Source organism: Vitis riparia, chromosome 4, assembly GCF_004353265.1.
Source record: "Vitis riparia cultivar Riparia Gloire de Montpellier isolate 1030 chromosome 4, EGFV_Vit.rip_1.0, whole genome shotgun sequence".
Lineage (NCBI taxonomy): Eukaryota > Viridiplantae > Streptophyta > Magnoliopsida > Vitales > Vitaceae > Vitis > Vitis riparia.
In genome coordinates, this window is record NC_048434.1 from 17,898,553 (window position 1) to 17,914,775 (window position 16,223).

Consider the following 16,223-nt stretch of genomic DNA (forward strand, 5'->3'; position numbering starts at 1 on the left):
TCTTAACACTTGATCACTAGGTCTTGCACTCCTTTACAAGAGGAACTCTCCTAAGCTAGCATGGCTTTTTTGTGGGGAAGAAAAGGAAGAAAGCTTGGAGAGTCACCCCTTTGTGCTTGTTTTAAATATTACGAAAAGACAAAAATAAGAGAGCTTTTGAAGATGTAGAACAATCAAATCAAGCAATTAAGGCCTTGTTTGATAAATGTTTTCAAAAATAATTCTAAAAAACAACTTTTTAGAATAATTTTTTTAAATTGTTATTTGAAGTGTTTAAAACAAATGTTTGTTTGGGAACCTAATATGTTTTTAATTTGCTTTTTATATTTGTAAATATTTTTTTAAAATAATTTTTATATGTAGCATTTTATTTTTAATCATTCCTCATATTTGTATAATTATTTTTTAATATAGCCCTTAGAAAACAAGTAAAAACAATCAAAAACAACTAACTAATGTTTTCTAAAAACACCTTGTATTTTGTCTTTAAGAATAAAAAACTGTCTGTTTTCTTTTTTTAATGGTCAAATCATATTTCCCTATTTTTTTGTTCAGGAGAACATAAAATTATTTTCAAAAATAGTTATCAAATTAGGCCTAAATCTTCCTTTATATGTTCCTTTTTAGATTGGGCTAGAGTGTACGTATATGATTTTTCCATAACCATGATAAGACTTTGTAGATTGATGGAGTTCTAACTAAGGAGATAAGAGGTTTTTTGTTTGTTCTCCTCTTTTTTGCTTGTCGTTTAGCACGTTTTCTATACATCTTCTGTATTTTGGTGTACCATTTTTTAGGTGTTTTTAATCTCTCTTCATTTTACCTATTAAGGAAAAAAAAAGTTCCACCTTGGCATGCTCCAAACTTCTTATAAAAAAAACAAGTATGCAAGCTTTTAATAGTAAAATTCCAAATTTTTCTTCAAACCTTAGTTCACTATTTTATCTTTATTTGGATAATGTACCAGTATCCAACCCACTATCCATCTATTTGTTTAGAAGAATTTTTCTTGTCATCTCTCTCATCAAGCACGACATGGATGAAGAAAAGTTAAAAGTTCCAAAATCCCAACTTTCCAAAGGGTTTCTCATTGATAATCACACTTCAATTCCAATTTTCCGTCTCTTCTTTGCACCAATGGTTCTTTCGTATAAACTACCTTACTTCGCACTTATGTTGATCCTAGCTTGTCAAGCATTGCAAATTCTAATCCAACTTCAGCAGGGAAATCATCTACATATCAAATTAGATGTTCAAAACAAACTGCTCCCAGCAAATAGATAAAATCCTCAAATTCTTCATAAAATAAGAAAAAATTGAAATTGAAAACTTTAGAAAACTTTTCCTTTGCAACAAGGAAAATGCATTATTAGCATCGTCTTTGATTACAATGACAATGTTTTTTTATAGGCAAATAAAAGGGAATATATTAAAAGAGCCAAAAGAAGTGGCGTACCAAAGTACACAGAACATAGACAACGGGCACAAAGAGGCAAAGCAAAAAAGAGGGAAATAAAAAACTACTTCCTCCCTCAACGATAACCCAACCAATTCACAAAATCAATTAAAGGCATAGAGTCTTCATTTATGTACACCATGAGCCACAAGTAGAGATTATCAAGAACAGTGTTTTTAAAACTTTGGTCTGACAACTTATTTTCAAATGATCTTCGATTCCTTTCCTTCCAATCAGTCCAAAAAATGGATAAAAGCGCAGCTCTTTAAACCATCTTTCGCCTTTTTCCCACAAAAGAGTCATGCCACTCTAGGAGAGTCTCCCTAACTATGACAGAAATAACCTAAGAAACACCAAATAATAAGAACAACTGCTATAAAATCCTAGACTTGCCACAGTGAAGAAGAATGTGGTCAATGGAGTTTTCCCCCACTTTACAAAGAGCACATCTATTGACCAACGACTAACCTCTTCTTTGAATTTGATCCTAAGCCAACACCTTACCCCAACCAGCCTCCTAAGCAAAAAAGCTCACCTTGGATGGAATCCAGAGGTTCCAAATTATCCCTAACAAAAAATGAATGGCAAAATTTAGATTCAGAACATAATAAAGGGCTTTCACAGAAAAGTTTACATAATAAAGGGCTTTCACCGAAAAACTTCCATTTCTAGCACCCATCCATACTACTCTACCCTCATCCTCCTCCCTATTCATTGACTTTCCTTGGCATCTAAACAGAAAATGCTCCACAATATCCAACTCTCAATCATTCAAATTCCTTGTGAAACAGAAATTCCAATGTTCTCCTTCACCACTCTGATCTCATAAATTTACCAGCCATGCCCCTTTAGATTGAGCTAAGGCAAACAAAGATGGAAAGGACACATCCTCACCACACTATCTGTCCTTTGGATTACTATGATGATGTTGCACCTCAAGAACCAAATCCTAGAGGTCAAGAAAAAAGGTGTCTAAAGAAGTAAGAGAGTATATCCAAAACAAAGAATCTATCAAGCCAAAACAAAGAGTCTATCAAGTCAATCGAGAGTCACAATGAATTTTAATGGTTCAATCTCATAAAACCAAGAGGTAAAAAAAAATGGTATCTCGAGAAGCTATCAACTAACAATATGATCACATAAATGTTCCAATCTACCAGAATTGCCAGACATCACACTATCAACAATGAAAAACACGCTTGCATCTACATGCAGAATGTGCAAAACCAACTCTATAACAATATCGGACACCTATCAAGTTTACAAGCATATCATAGCAGATCAAGTTGGCAAATTTTATCACGTAATATGACTTATGCAGCAAATAGGTTGCATCATTTGATTCGAGATAGAATAGGCAATACATGACATTTACTAGTACATAAATTTCCCTATTCATTACAGACACTCCAAAACTGATTTTTCTATACATTTACTTTTTTCTGACACAAAATCAGTCATGATATTCCCTAATTTTCCATCAGGGAGGTTTGCAAAATGCCAATATCACATCCAACATACAATTTGATTATCACAAGTCAGTACATGTTATACTTCCAAGCGAAGTGAAGCGAAGTGAAGCGAACAAAAATCTCTCTGGTACTACACAATGACATGCTCTTTTCCTTCACTTTTTTATTTTTTTTGGTGCAGGGGCGGGTGGGCGTGTTATTCTTATGCTTGGGCAAAATGAAGAAGTTTATCAAAACATGTTTCCTCAGTTACCTGTCTGGGCTATGCTTTCCTTCAAAGACTTCAAAACTTCTTTCGAAGCCAATTTTGTTGCAGTTCTCTTATCTGACGTACTTGTATGGTTGTGTTTCACCCCATTTGCTTCAACCTCGATTGTAACTGAAGCCTTGCCATTCTGAGATACAACAACTCTTTTTATATCATAATGTTCTTTCTGACAGAGTTCACCCAGCTCTCTTGCAGGGTGGAGCTTCACTGTTTCAGGCGTAATGAGAGGCTCCAAAAGAGGCCTTATGCTCTGAAAGACAACCTCCTTATTGTAATCTGAATCAACAAGAATTGCTCCCGCCAGAGATTCTATGACATCTCCCAGTACCTAGTTGAGCAAGAGAATATTAACAGATAACAAAAGGAGTAAGTTTGCTCAGCAATCAGATCATTCAACACAAGAGTTGGAAGCAACTGGACAGGATTTGTTTTGAGTTGACAGCTAGAAATTCATCACTAAAATACAATTATGCTACAAAAAACAGACTTTCAAGTTTCGAGTTTACACACTTTCAAGTTTTATAGTTGGCCTCTTCTTTTTCCAATATTAGTTTCTAGTTTTTCAGGATTCGCATAGAAGTTGAATATGCAAAATTATTATTCAAGCTGAACGCATCAGCTAGGAATTCACCCGTAGCTTGATGTTTATCACCAATGTGTGCCCCATAAACCACTACAAATATGCCAAACCCAAGGTTATGTCGGTGGAGGAGAAGATCACCTCAATCCACTAATATGGACCAAAAAAAACCTCATCTTCTAAAATACTAAGTCTTGAATTGGTTTACAACTTCTTATCAGATTTAATAAAAAAAAGTGTCCAAAAATGAGAGAAAAACCTAAGTAAAAATAAGAAGGAATTAGAGGACAAAATAATATACCACAAGAAAATAAAAGAAACATATGATCAACAACGTTGACTAACCTTGGGGAAAGATGACTCAGATTCCCATCCGAAAGTTGATTCCAAAGGTAATTTGTCAAAATTGCCAACCGTGACAACTATGTGCCTGTGAAGCTCTTGTGAGGAATGGAGAATGTGTTGGTGCAATTTAGCCTTCACTGCAGATTGTGCATAACAATCATTGTTGACAGAGGCAGACCTGAGGTCAGTCAACAGTCCTGGTGACATCCCGGGGTACTTATGGTACAGGTGCATGGTCATCAGATAATCCAATACTGCGTCCCCAAGGAATTCAAGCCGCTGCCCAACAAGAAGAGTACATTAGATAAGTCAAGAACACCACAAACCAGCAAGAAAGAATGAATAACAAAACCAAGAGCTCACTCCAACCACATTTACTTCAGCAGCACCAGCATGATAATTACCTGATAGCATCTAGGAATCTCAGGAAGCATGTAAGAACCATGAGTCAGTGCTTCAACTAGCAGAGAAGGATCACGGAATGAGTAATTCAATATTGACTCGAAGTAGCTGACATTGACATGCCTCTTCAGGATCACTGGGAAGTCTCTTTTGTATGGTACTTTGACAAAATCAACATTTATACCAAGCCATCTCATAAATATCAATGCTGCTGTTTCACCACCTGTGCTAAGGAATGCGCCGATTAGTGCCTCAACAACATCAGCAATTCTCTTACTTTTCAGCTTTCTTCTTTCACTGACATAGATCTTTCTGGTACTTGAAAGTAACTCTTCACCAAAGACATGGCTTCTAGATTGATCACCCGCAATGATCCACTTTTTAGGGTCAAAAGACTCATTACGGATAAAACCCTACATATTCAAAGATGAAAAGCAAATCACAAACATGGCTTATTATTCCTTAAGAAAAAACAGATAAACACAATCTAGTGATCATGAAATCTTTTTATTTAACAAGTCATAAAAAAAGTTTCAGAGAGAGCATCATAGTTGGAAAGAATTGATGCACTCTAAAGAAGTTGTTCAGCTCGAATCTTCCAAGAACAAATTAAGTAACACCTGGAAATGTGCATTTGATGCTTGTAAGCCTTAAGCAAAAAAGTATCTGAATCAGGGAATTGAACAGCCAAAGCTTATGTTTATACAATACTATATTAAAAAAAAAACCTTGTTAATAGCATGCTTAGGTAATTAATCATTCGAGGAAATCTTCCACAGTTGTGAAACAATCATTTTATTGAGTTATAACAAAAAAAAAAACAAGGGAAGTACCGGAAGTTTGCGGTCACATCCTAGCTTACACAATGAAGCATTAGAAATTATTCTTTCTTTCTTAACACTAAGAAGGCCCTCATGATGATTTTGAAAGGTTTTGAAGAGCTGTTGACTTGCAGCATATTTGAGAAAAGAGTCTCCAAGGGTCTCCAAAGACTCCAAATGAAATCCCTCTTGGCAATGCTTTGTCGTAATTGCTTCCAATACCTATGATGGAAAAATGAGTTAGAACAAAGTTTAAATCAATGTTCACAAAACAGAAACCAATGAAGAATGAACTTAGAAATGTTAAAAAGTCAGAGAAAATTAATAATCAAAACAAATTTTATAACCAATTTGACATCTTAAGTAAATTGTATATTTTGCCAAAGTAAAGTGCACAAACCGCAATGCAAGAAAATGCCACATATTTGTGACAGATGCAAATGTAGTTTATCTATAAATAAAAAAATAAAAAAAAGAAGAAAAGATGAGCAATTTTCAATCAGATCCAAACACCAGAAGAAGTGAGAAATTCATCAGTTACTTAGGGATAACATAATTGTCATAAAATTTAGGCAATATTTATTATTTTTGTTTTCATCCTTGAACATACATAAACAAGAGGTAGTTATGTGTCCTACAAGTACAATAAAATTAATATAAAAAAAATGTATCTTTTCTTACCACATAGAATTCCCAACAACAATACAATGAATGCTACACACTAGTGACAGCTGCAGCTTTAGATTATTCTATAGTCAGCAGCAAATTAATTGTAAAACAAATCCAAAATGGCAAAACAAGTGAACAACCACAATCATGTACATAAATATCACAAAAGGCATTTGCTTATTTTATTTTTATTTTTACTTTTTATCTTTTTACATGCATAAACAACACTCTACATTTGCCCACCTTTTCATGCCTTTTATGTAAGATGAAATGATGATAGACCTCCATCACAAGCACACAGATGTAGATGGTAGTTGTGAATAACAAGCTGATCAGATTATCAATGACAATAACTATAGACAAATAATGATCCAAGACAGATATGAACTTCCAGGCAGAACTTGTCTTTCACAATATGAAGCATGCATTCTATGGATTTATAAATATATCCTACGTAAAGATAAGTACCTTGAAAGTTGGAATGTCATTTTGCTCGCAATAGTTGAGGTGTATCTTTTTCAAATTGACAGCAAGTAGTAGAGACTCAATCCGATGCATGATGGATGGGATCAATGAGAAAGAATAGATAATACTAATAGATATTGGAGACATAAAGATAACACATAGTTCAGGAGGCAGTTCGACGGTTGTGTTACTCAACTCTGCAATTATAGAACAAGCAGAATTATTTAGCATAAAACCAATAAGATTATTATGCAAATACAATACAAAGGCAAATTTTACTAAGAGTAAAATTTCTTATAATAGTGAAGAGGAACAGAGAAATTTTTTTTTTTTTTTTTTTAAATGAGTCTCAAAAGGAAATAACATGTCAGTTAGCTCAAGAAATCTGGGAAGATCCATAAGAAAATAGAAGGATTTAAGAGAGGCTTGTTTCCTAATTCATTTAGTGCATACACCAAAAGGAAAAAATAAAAATAACAACAAAATTCAATGGCTGAAAAACTGCTAGCTTTGCTAGCTTCATTCCAGATCCCACAGAAGACAAAATGTGGTAAAATCTACTTTCCAAGGAGCAGAGCACAAACAGAAACAAAAAAACTCCATGGGCCATTAACAAATCATTTTGTACAGTTGTTGCTTATCTCAATAGGACAAGACAAGAGTAATGTAACATACAAGCAACTAATAGGAACTAGAAACATAGAGGTACACATGTTCAGAATGAGAAGTAAGCAAAGTGAACCTTTCTCCTTCTGTTGTCTGCACCTCTGAAGATAGTTTTGTACCACAAACATGCGTCTTCCTTTAAGCAATTTTTCTCCATCAAACTGCAACTCAATTCCATGCCTGTAATTAAATATTTAGTTCACTTTCTGTTGTTTCATATCCATAGTGTTCAATATAATCATAAACAACTAACAAAAAAAGTTGTTACCATTAATAATATAGGGAGAAGAGAATATACACAAACCTTAGATGATAATATTCCTTGTAAGTAAGAAGACCTCCATTCTTCAAACTAAGAAACGAGTTCCCGTTCAATTCACCCAAAATACCAGTGATGCAATAAAATTGGCTAGTGTGCGGAGTGTACACTATTGAATTTTTAAGTGTACAACTACAAACAAAACCACTTTTTGTATGCATCCTTGGAAAGAAGCAACCCATGTGATTGGAAGCATTTTCATGTGAAAAGAAAACAGACCCAAGACATTTCCAATCAACGATGGATGGTATTTCCCGTGAGTTAGTCGACGGGAGCATGAGATAGTCCACCATTTGATCATTTCCTAAGTCATATCTGTCAAAAACCGCTTTATCTATAGCACGATCTATAAGAACCCTTAAAAGAGTGATTTGAAACTTCCTACACATAAGAACCTGTCAACAAAAGATTTCAAGAGTAAGGAAAAATATCAGCAAACTTATTTGTTCTAATATTAGACAGCAAGAAGCCATTGCAGCAAATGAAACTAGGTAACTCACCTGCTCAGCAGTAAGATGGATCACTCCAACATAATTCATGCTCACAGTCATAGTACCCCTATCAACTTGCAAGTCAAAATTTACATTTCCAACATCATATTCAAGTTCACTCCTAACAGCAAGCACAATACCCTGAGGAGAAACTTCATATTCGTACTTTTGGTCCAACTCAATTAAGTAGCAATGATATGGGGTGACTGGATCCTTTAATGAAGGATTAATCAACTCTGGTGGATAATAAGTCGCCTGCTCATCATCGTAAGGCATATTTTCTGCACATTAAGCAATTGAAGAGAAGCAAAGTAAGCAATGCAATTAAAAATTTGAAAGACCAAAGAATTTAAAGAAATAAAGGGAGGACAAAAATGTGTTTAAAGCTAATCATTCCAAGCATGTACAAAATTAAAGGTTATGTATGATAATTACCATCTTGTGCAACAATAGCTTCTTCCTCAACAATCTGTGGCACAAGATTATCAGTTAAAGCTCCGGCTTTATGTAGTTCCTTGCATGCTTCAAGGCATGCAATCTGCTTCAGTGTTTTAATGTTGCCTCGCACAGAAACAGTTTGTATTGGGCAGCTTTTAGGAAGGTATATGGTGCAAGTCCCCATGTCCTGATTGATAGAGCACCTAGGAGTCGGTTTAAAATATCTGCAAAAAGTTTACAAGAGAAGGGAATACAATATTAAATCACAGTACAAAGCTAAAAGTAAGATCTTAAGCTTAAAAAAGAATAATTATAACAATCAAAAACGCAGAGAGCAACATGAGATTAAAGAGAATTAGCAACCAACCCATCAGAAGGGAGCCGGGAACAGTAGAAATATAACAACCCAATGCTGGAACTCAGAGTCACTATTGCTCTAGTACTTTCAACCCAATAGAACTCTTCATCATCCAAACTACTTTTGAGAGGTGCACAAGGGAGGGAGGCATTGCGTAAGGACTCTTCCCTCATTACTTTTCCACTATCAAGATAGGTCCGTAGCCTTGAAAGTGTTTTATCATCCCCACTACAAAAAATGAAAAAGAAAAGGACAATTGAGGAACCAACTCCCCTTAAACCATATAATACAATAATCAAATCACCTATGGATAAAAAAAATATATAAAAAAAAAAAGTAAATAAATGGGAGTTATGTAATATTGAATTAAATCTTAATCACAAGGAGGCTATAGATGGAAAACGAGCATATTGAAATCCTTAAGATATTTTCTATAAATGAGAAAACATATACTAAAATTTCTCCAAAAAGTAGTGGTACTCCAAACTTAGTCTTGAGCCTTCTATCCAAATTTCCATTGGATACAAGGATGAGCAGTAACATTAAGGCATGTTTGATAACTTTTTCTGAAAATAGTTTTCTATTCTCCAGAACAAAAAACAGGAAAACATGTTTAACAACCAAAAAACAGAAAACTATTTTTTGTTCTTAAAAACAAAAAATGTTGTGTTTTAAGAGAACATCTTTTAGTTGTTTTCATTTGTATTCCGATGGCTGTTTTAAAAAATGATTATACAGATATAGAGAATGATTAAAAACAAAGCATTACATATAAAAGTTATTTTTAAAACATATTTAAAAATATAGAAAACAAGTTAAAAACATTTTAGGTTTTTTATGAGAAACAACAAAGTGATATATTGAATTAGAAAATAAGAATTACAATAGAAGTATGAGGAATCCTCCTACAATAAAAAATTAAACATAAGGAATACCAAAAAACCATAAACCATAAGGTAATTACAAAAGCAACCTCTTCTTACTCACCCACACCCTTGGAACTATACACCGCTAATCAATCAAGTTGAACCACATTAAGGGGAATGCCCTTAAAAGTTATGGTGCAAGAGGCCCAAAAAGAAGCGAGGAAATAACTAGTATCACAAAGAACCTCTGAAGTCCTTGCCTTGTCCTCAAAAATCCTCGCATTTCTTTCCCATCACACAACCCAAATTAAAGCAATACAAGGGGTACACTAGGCCTCTTGGAGGTTAAAAACATTTAAGGTTCCTAAATAGATATTTATTCTATAAAATATTAGAGAACAATTTTCAAAAACTATTTTTCAAAATTGTTTTTTAAAATAGTTACCAAACAGGGCTTTACCTTCTCACCATTAATAAGAAATCATAAGTTCTGCATTCTAGCACGATGGAAAAGGAGTATATTGAAATCCTTAAGATATTCTCTATAAATTACAAAACATTTTCAAAAATTTCTCCACAAAGTGGTGGTACACCAAACTTAGTCTTGAGCCTTCTATCCAAATTTCCATTGGATACAAGGATGAACTGGAACATTACCTTCTCACCATTAATAAGTAATCAGAATTCTGCATTCTAGCACGACCTCGGGACTGTATAAAACTGCAAACCGTGGCTGAGGGATCAAATCTTATGACCAAGTTGCAACTCTGAACATCTAAACCCTCCTCAAGGATCGATGTTGAAACAATAACATTCACCTGCAAATGTGATAATCTCATGTTCAAATGTGTCAATTGGTAAGTAATATATTTCATACAATTTACAGAAGGTAAACACCATACCATGCCTTTGCGAAATTCTTCAACAAGTGCATTTTGCACTCTCCTACTTTGAGATTGCAATTGAGAAGCATTCCCTGCTATATATCCTGCTTCCCAACCACTTAATTTGGGAAGCAACTTACTTAGCAGTTTTTGAAGAACAATAGCTGTAATGACCCTTTCAACAAAAACTATGCATCTCAAATTCTTTAAATGCCTGTTTTGAAATAAAGCAAAAGATATTCATAACCATTAAATAATGTGGTTCCAGAACAAACAAGAAAAACAAGTTCGGAATAGATTAAATTCCAAATGAAAATATAACGAATAATAAAATAGTACAAAGCCAGACAAAAGACCAAATAAATTTAATTCCAGTAAGTAAAAATGTTAGGAACTGTTAAATAATACAGGTGAATAAAAGTGAAGCTTTTTATAAAAGAAGCGTGCCAAAGGCTCAACAATAATGTGTTAAGTGCATGATATACATTATAGGTCCAAATCCAATAAGCTTAAGCTTTTAGGAAAATTGATTATCCAACACGGTATCAAAGCCTCGTTTGGCAAGAGGTCATTTGTTCTAAATTTTCAATAGTATCCAAACATTACAAAGATCAATAAGCATTAAACTTGTTGAAACGAGTAAAGATAAATCAGGTAATAAACAAAAACCTGTATTGAAGAAGAGACCCAACGAGGCAAATAACTTTTGTCGTTAGGAACCCGGACTCTGCATCAGCTTCCAGATCATCACCAACAGAAAGCTCTCGATCTAAATGCAAGTCAAAAGGAAAGCAAAAAAATGAGAAGAAACTGTATCATCAAGAAGAAAGAAAAAAGAAGATTACATTGAAACATCACCAACTCAGGATTAGAAGTACCAGATGGTAAATATGTCGAGATCACTTTGTATGCATCCTTATTGAAATTTTTAATTATTTCCTCACCAGACAAATCCAACTGTCCCCAGCAACAGATGTCCATATCATCACAAAACGAGAACTCAGCAGCCTGTTTCACAGACACAATGTTGATTGATGTCTAACACAGAATTGCCAATAACAAATGAGGTGTATTAGGCTTAGAGTTTACACCTACCTTTAAAGCCAACCAGAGCCCAAGGTCATTCAAACAAAACAAAAATGCAGAAAATAGCTTGGATATTTTTTTCCTAGCAGATTCCTTTGTAGATTCCATGAGATTCAAGCTTTCTAGAGAGTGTTCATACTGGAAAGTACATTTGGTGCCAAAATTCATCAGAAAATAAATAGTTTACCAGAAAGAAATAAAATATAGAAGATTCAGAAACAAAGAAACAAAAATAAAAGATTTAGAAGGAAGCACCCATTGATAAAAAATACACATACCTTATTCTTCAAAATCTCTAATTGATGTGCTAAACTCTCAAATAAGGCAGATGGGATATCCTTGTCTTTATAATACGTCAACTTTGGAGTTGAGAATGGTACAAACTCAGCCAATACAGCTTCACTAACACTTGTGTATATCTTCACAAAAAAGATATACAGAAGAAAATTTAAGAGATGAAGGGAAATCATCAAAATACTTTTATAGGAATATGTTGGGGCTCAGAAGGATAATGTATAAACAAATTACACAAAAAACAATGTAATCAAGATAAAATAATGAAATGGATAGAATGAATTGCTAAAAATCCAATATTAAAAGTCGAGGACAAGCTTGGTCGATGCTAAGCTGACTATTGGGATTTATTCGCCTTGGTAATCCTCTTGGAAGCTCAGGATCGACAATGGTCCATGGCCCAAGTCCCAACTTAATTCTAAGCTTTGTAGATAGAAATTTCATTGGTTTAATGTGAAAAGAAACTTAAGTTTCACTCCCGATTTTTTTTATTTTGGGTAACTCAGAAACTTCAGTTTGTAACTGATTTTAAGTATATTTCAGAAAGATAAAGGTTTTGCTTAGATGGTTTAAAATGTTTTACAGCGCCATCCAGACATCATATCAAATTGCAGAATTTACTAAAAGTGACTTTCAAAACAAAACATAAGAACTTAAGGTTAGACATATAATGGTCATCGTACATCTCACAAGCAAAATGAAGCTTATAATACATGACAAATAAATTAAACACAAGAATAAAGAAGCACCTTTGAGTTCATAAGATTCTCCAGTTCAATCATATTTTTACCACAGGACCATGTTGATGTTGTCCCTAGATGTCGAGAAAGTAATTGGTAAAAGGTCCAAAATCGTAGGCCATTCAGCATAATGTAAACAGAAAAAACAAGATGAAGAATGCATCAAGTCATTAACACCTTTGGTCTTTATAGGGGAAGCGGTCATTCCAAATATCCGAGGAAGATTAGAGTTATTAGACCGTACTTGTCCATGATAGAACTCCTGCAAAGGCAGAAAAAAAAAAAAAATCCTTCAAATCATCCTCTCATAAAAAATATAAAGAAAACTCCAGAAACAATATCCATAATATAGCGTACAACAAAAACATGTGGAGTGCGTACAACCAACATAACAAGGAAAATAAATTTTACATTTTTCATTCATTTTTACTGTTAGATTGAAAATCAACATCATTGGAACGTTTGAGAAGTTCAATATTGCTCAAAACATAATACAACCTCACCGAAAAGTAAAACGTGTAGTAACATCTGTCAATCAGCCTCACAACCTATAACAAAATTCTATCAAAAATTTCAATCCATAGTCCTGTGGTCATGAATGCCAGAACCAACATCTCAACTTTCCCTTACTAACTGCATAATAAGAAGTGGCACTAGAGATTAAACATGGCATAAGATTGGCATATGTTGTACTGATGATTTCCACTAGAATATCTCCATCTAGCTGAGATCCCATCTAACATCGATTTCAAGAATCAAGTTGTCTTAAGCATGATGAAAATAACTAACAAGTAGCATATCAGAGGCGTGTAGAAAATAAGAAAAAACTTTGATATATGGACATAAAGTAGAAGTATTATAAGGAAATAAAGCCCTCATTATAATGAAGGATTATAGCCTTTCCAGTCAAAAGTTAGTACAAGTATCTGTATTTTCCTGATTCTTTATTTCTGAGATACAATTTAAACAACCAAATCTTAATTTCCCACAGAGCAAAACATTTTGAGCTATAACTTCCTATCAGAAGTGAGGACAATGCTTAGAACAGTGAAAATCCAACCTTTTCCACCTTATTTAGCTACCACAAACCGACTAAGAGAACACACAGACATCTTGACACTCCAGCACTTAAATAGAAAGTAAAGAAGAGAACTCACTTTCATAATGCAAGCATAAGGGTCTTTGCCCCTGGCATGATGGCATTCATCAAATATCAAAACCTTAATCATGTCCAATTTGAAAAAGCTATGCCTCAAGCCATTGAGTAAAATTGCGGGTGTCATTACAAGCACCTGTAAAGATAAATCAAAAAGTTATTGAATTGAGCATCCCGTAAGTTTATATTATAAGGTCACCATATTGAAAATTTACTTCATATAATAAGCATATGCCTATGCCTGCAATGCAAAAGAACAAAGAATACAAGGCCAAATAGAAGTAGGAGATTAGCTGCGCTCCAATAAGACATAAACACAAGCAGGTTATATCTATTCACTATTTTCGAAAAACAGCCTCATCATATCAACCGAAATCACCAACATACAATAGATACAGATTTATTTGACAAAATTCAAGTCAACCAAAAAAAAGGAAACTTAAATAACATAAAACCAAAATAGAAACTAAACATATTAAACAGGCCAGCGGGCAAGGTTCCTTTATTATCATTAAAGAAATAATTGAAAAAATGTAAAAGTATCAACCTCATGCTTGTCTTGTTCTTTCCTCCAAGTTGCAGCATCCCAGTAATCAACTCCCATATCTCCCCAATACGTGCCCACTTTGAGGTCAGTGTGCATTTTCACAGCTTCTGCTTGCTTTACAAATATAACACGATATATTAGTTGTCAACTCTTCTAAATTTATCTCCAACATCCTTATTTAACCATTCTAAATTTTCACCTCAGCATCTAAATTTAAACATAAAATGCATCTTCCTCGTTTTATAATTTTAGCTTCAACCCCCATATCCAACAACCTTTTAAATCTGAGTAGGAAATACGAAGCTATTGAATAATAGCTGCAACACCCATATGTGACGCCTCCAAAATTTCAAACTGGCCTAAAGTTTCGGAAGGGAAATGTATAGTTTCTTGAATCCTATATTCGATGCCCAAATTGAAGATTTCATATTTTTGGTTTTTGTCATATAATTTGATTGCAGAAAGATCAAATTCAATCTAATAAAAATCCATAGAAATTGCATACACCCATTAAAATATATATGTATATAAAATCTTCTTTCCTTTTCTATATACCTGAGGAACTAAAACAACTTTAGGGACTAAGAAAACGGCAATGAAAGGCGATGGTTTCCGGAGGAGATGGGCATAGTAGCGCAGGAGCATTATAGCAATCAGGGTTTTCCCAGAGCCAGTCTCGAGAAACACTATGGTGTTTTGCTTAATTGCTTTCTCGAGGGCTTCAATCTGATAACTGCATCAATCCCACAATAATCAGATACCAAAACTATAACCCCAATCCATTATCGAGAAATGAAAAGAGTCTTTGATCTTCTTTTTTTCTTTTTCTTTCCTGCATTTTCCCTGCTACCAAACAAGGGAAATATAGAGATGCACCAATTAAAAAAAAAAAAAAATCAAGAATCACCTTCTAGCAAATGGGAGTGGATCGACGGTTTGCCCAACGTTGTTTCCATCAGCTCCGATCATATTCACTGGCTCCATTGATTCTGCTTCAACACCAAACAAATCAGAGATATAAAACTCAAATCAAAACCCAATTCTAAAGGGATATAAACCTCCAAAAAGAAAAAAAAAAAAAAAATGCTTAAAACCCGGTTCCAGAAAGAGATATAAAACTCAAAAACGATCGGAACCCAGTCCCACACAGAAGCAACAAAGAGAAATAAAACTAAGAAAATGTCAAAACCCAGTTCTGAAAGTTAACATCAGAGAGATTACAAAACTCAGAAATGATCAAAACCCAGATAAAAAGAGAGAAACACGAATTCAGAAACGATTAAAGGGCTCACTTTTGGAGGTGGGTTTGGACTAAAGAGAAGCAGAATCACAAAAAGTTTTGGAACTGTGAGTGCGAAATGAACGAAACAAAAGGAAGGCGTGAGATTTATAGAGCACCTGGGAGTGTAACAGTCATCACTCAACTGTAACTTCTTACTTGCTCTTGAAGGAACTGGAACTCCGTAGAGAAAAGGTATAAAGTGAAGAATGGAACGCGGAGAAAGGTATATTTATATAGAAAAAAACAAAGCTCTAGAATGAGAAAGTGAGGGTGACAGCACCAAGATTGCAACGTTTTATTTTCTGTGTCACCAAACAGAAAATAGTCAGTCTTATGGGGAACTACTGACTCTGGATCATTAGGTCATTTACTCATCATCTGTGATACTCCAAAGCTTCAAATTTTCAAATCAAATTGAATGGCAGAGTACTCCTAAGTTCCTAGCTGAGCTACACCTGGTAGGGCACTGTTGGCGGTTTCCAAGTTCGAAGCCTGCATGTCCAACTCTTTTCCCAATAAGCCCTTCTTGAAAGATTTTTGCCATAAACCCCTCCCTAAATATGTTATTGCCCGGTTCGCCCCCAAATATTTTACCACTTCTATACAATAAAGATTCGA

General features: G+C 34.2%; 1 protein-coding gene across 3 annotated transcripts; it reads right to left on the reverse strand.

Annotated features, from left to right (window-relative positions):
• Positions 1 to 2,742: 2,742 nt before the first annotated feature.
• On the reverse strand, positions 2,743 to 15,900 carry LOC117912900 (endoribonuclease Dicer homolog 2). Of its 3 annotated transcripts, none has more exons than XM_034827691.1 (23): positions 15,722 to 15,900; positions 15,231 to 15,312; positions 14,879 to 15,056; positions 14,324 to 14,437; positions 13,778 to 13,912; positions 12,798 to 12,882; positions 12,630 to 12,694; positions 11,865 to 12,005; positions 11,596 to 11,724; positions 11,379 to 11,508; positions 11,170 to 11,269; positions 10,519 to 10,714; positions 10,274 to 10,434; positions 8,760 to 8,978; positions 8,390 to 8,616; positions 7,964 to 8,235; positions 7,449 to 7,858; positions 7,221 to 7,324; positions 6,482 to 6,675; positions 5,357 to 5,566; positions 4,526 to 4,936; positions 4,122 to 4,400; positions 2,743 to 3,524 (listed from the first exon to the last, which is right to left on the reverse strand). In XM_034827691.1, exons 1-23 carry the CDS (start codon positions 15,738 to 15,740, stop codon positions 3,174 to 3,176), a joined length of 4,212 nt encoding a protein of 1,403 aa, XP_034683582.1. In that variant the 5' UTR covers positions 15,741 to 15,900; the 3' UTR covers positions 2,743 to 3,173. The 3 variants fall into 3 exon arrangements, with proteins under 3 accessions (XP_034683582.1, XP_034683583.1, XP_034683585.1); XM_034827692.1 differs by lacking the exon at positions 15,722 to 15,900 and adding an exon at positions 15,616 to 15,710; XM_034827694.1 differs by lacking the exons at positions 14,879 to 15,056; positions 15,722 to 15,900 and having other exon boundaries at positions 15,231 to 15,315.
• Between the last annotated feature and the right edge of the window lie 323 nt (positions 15,901 to 16,223).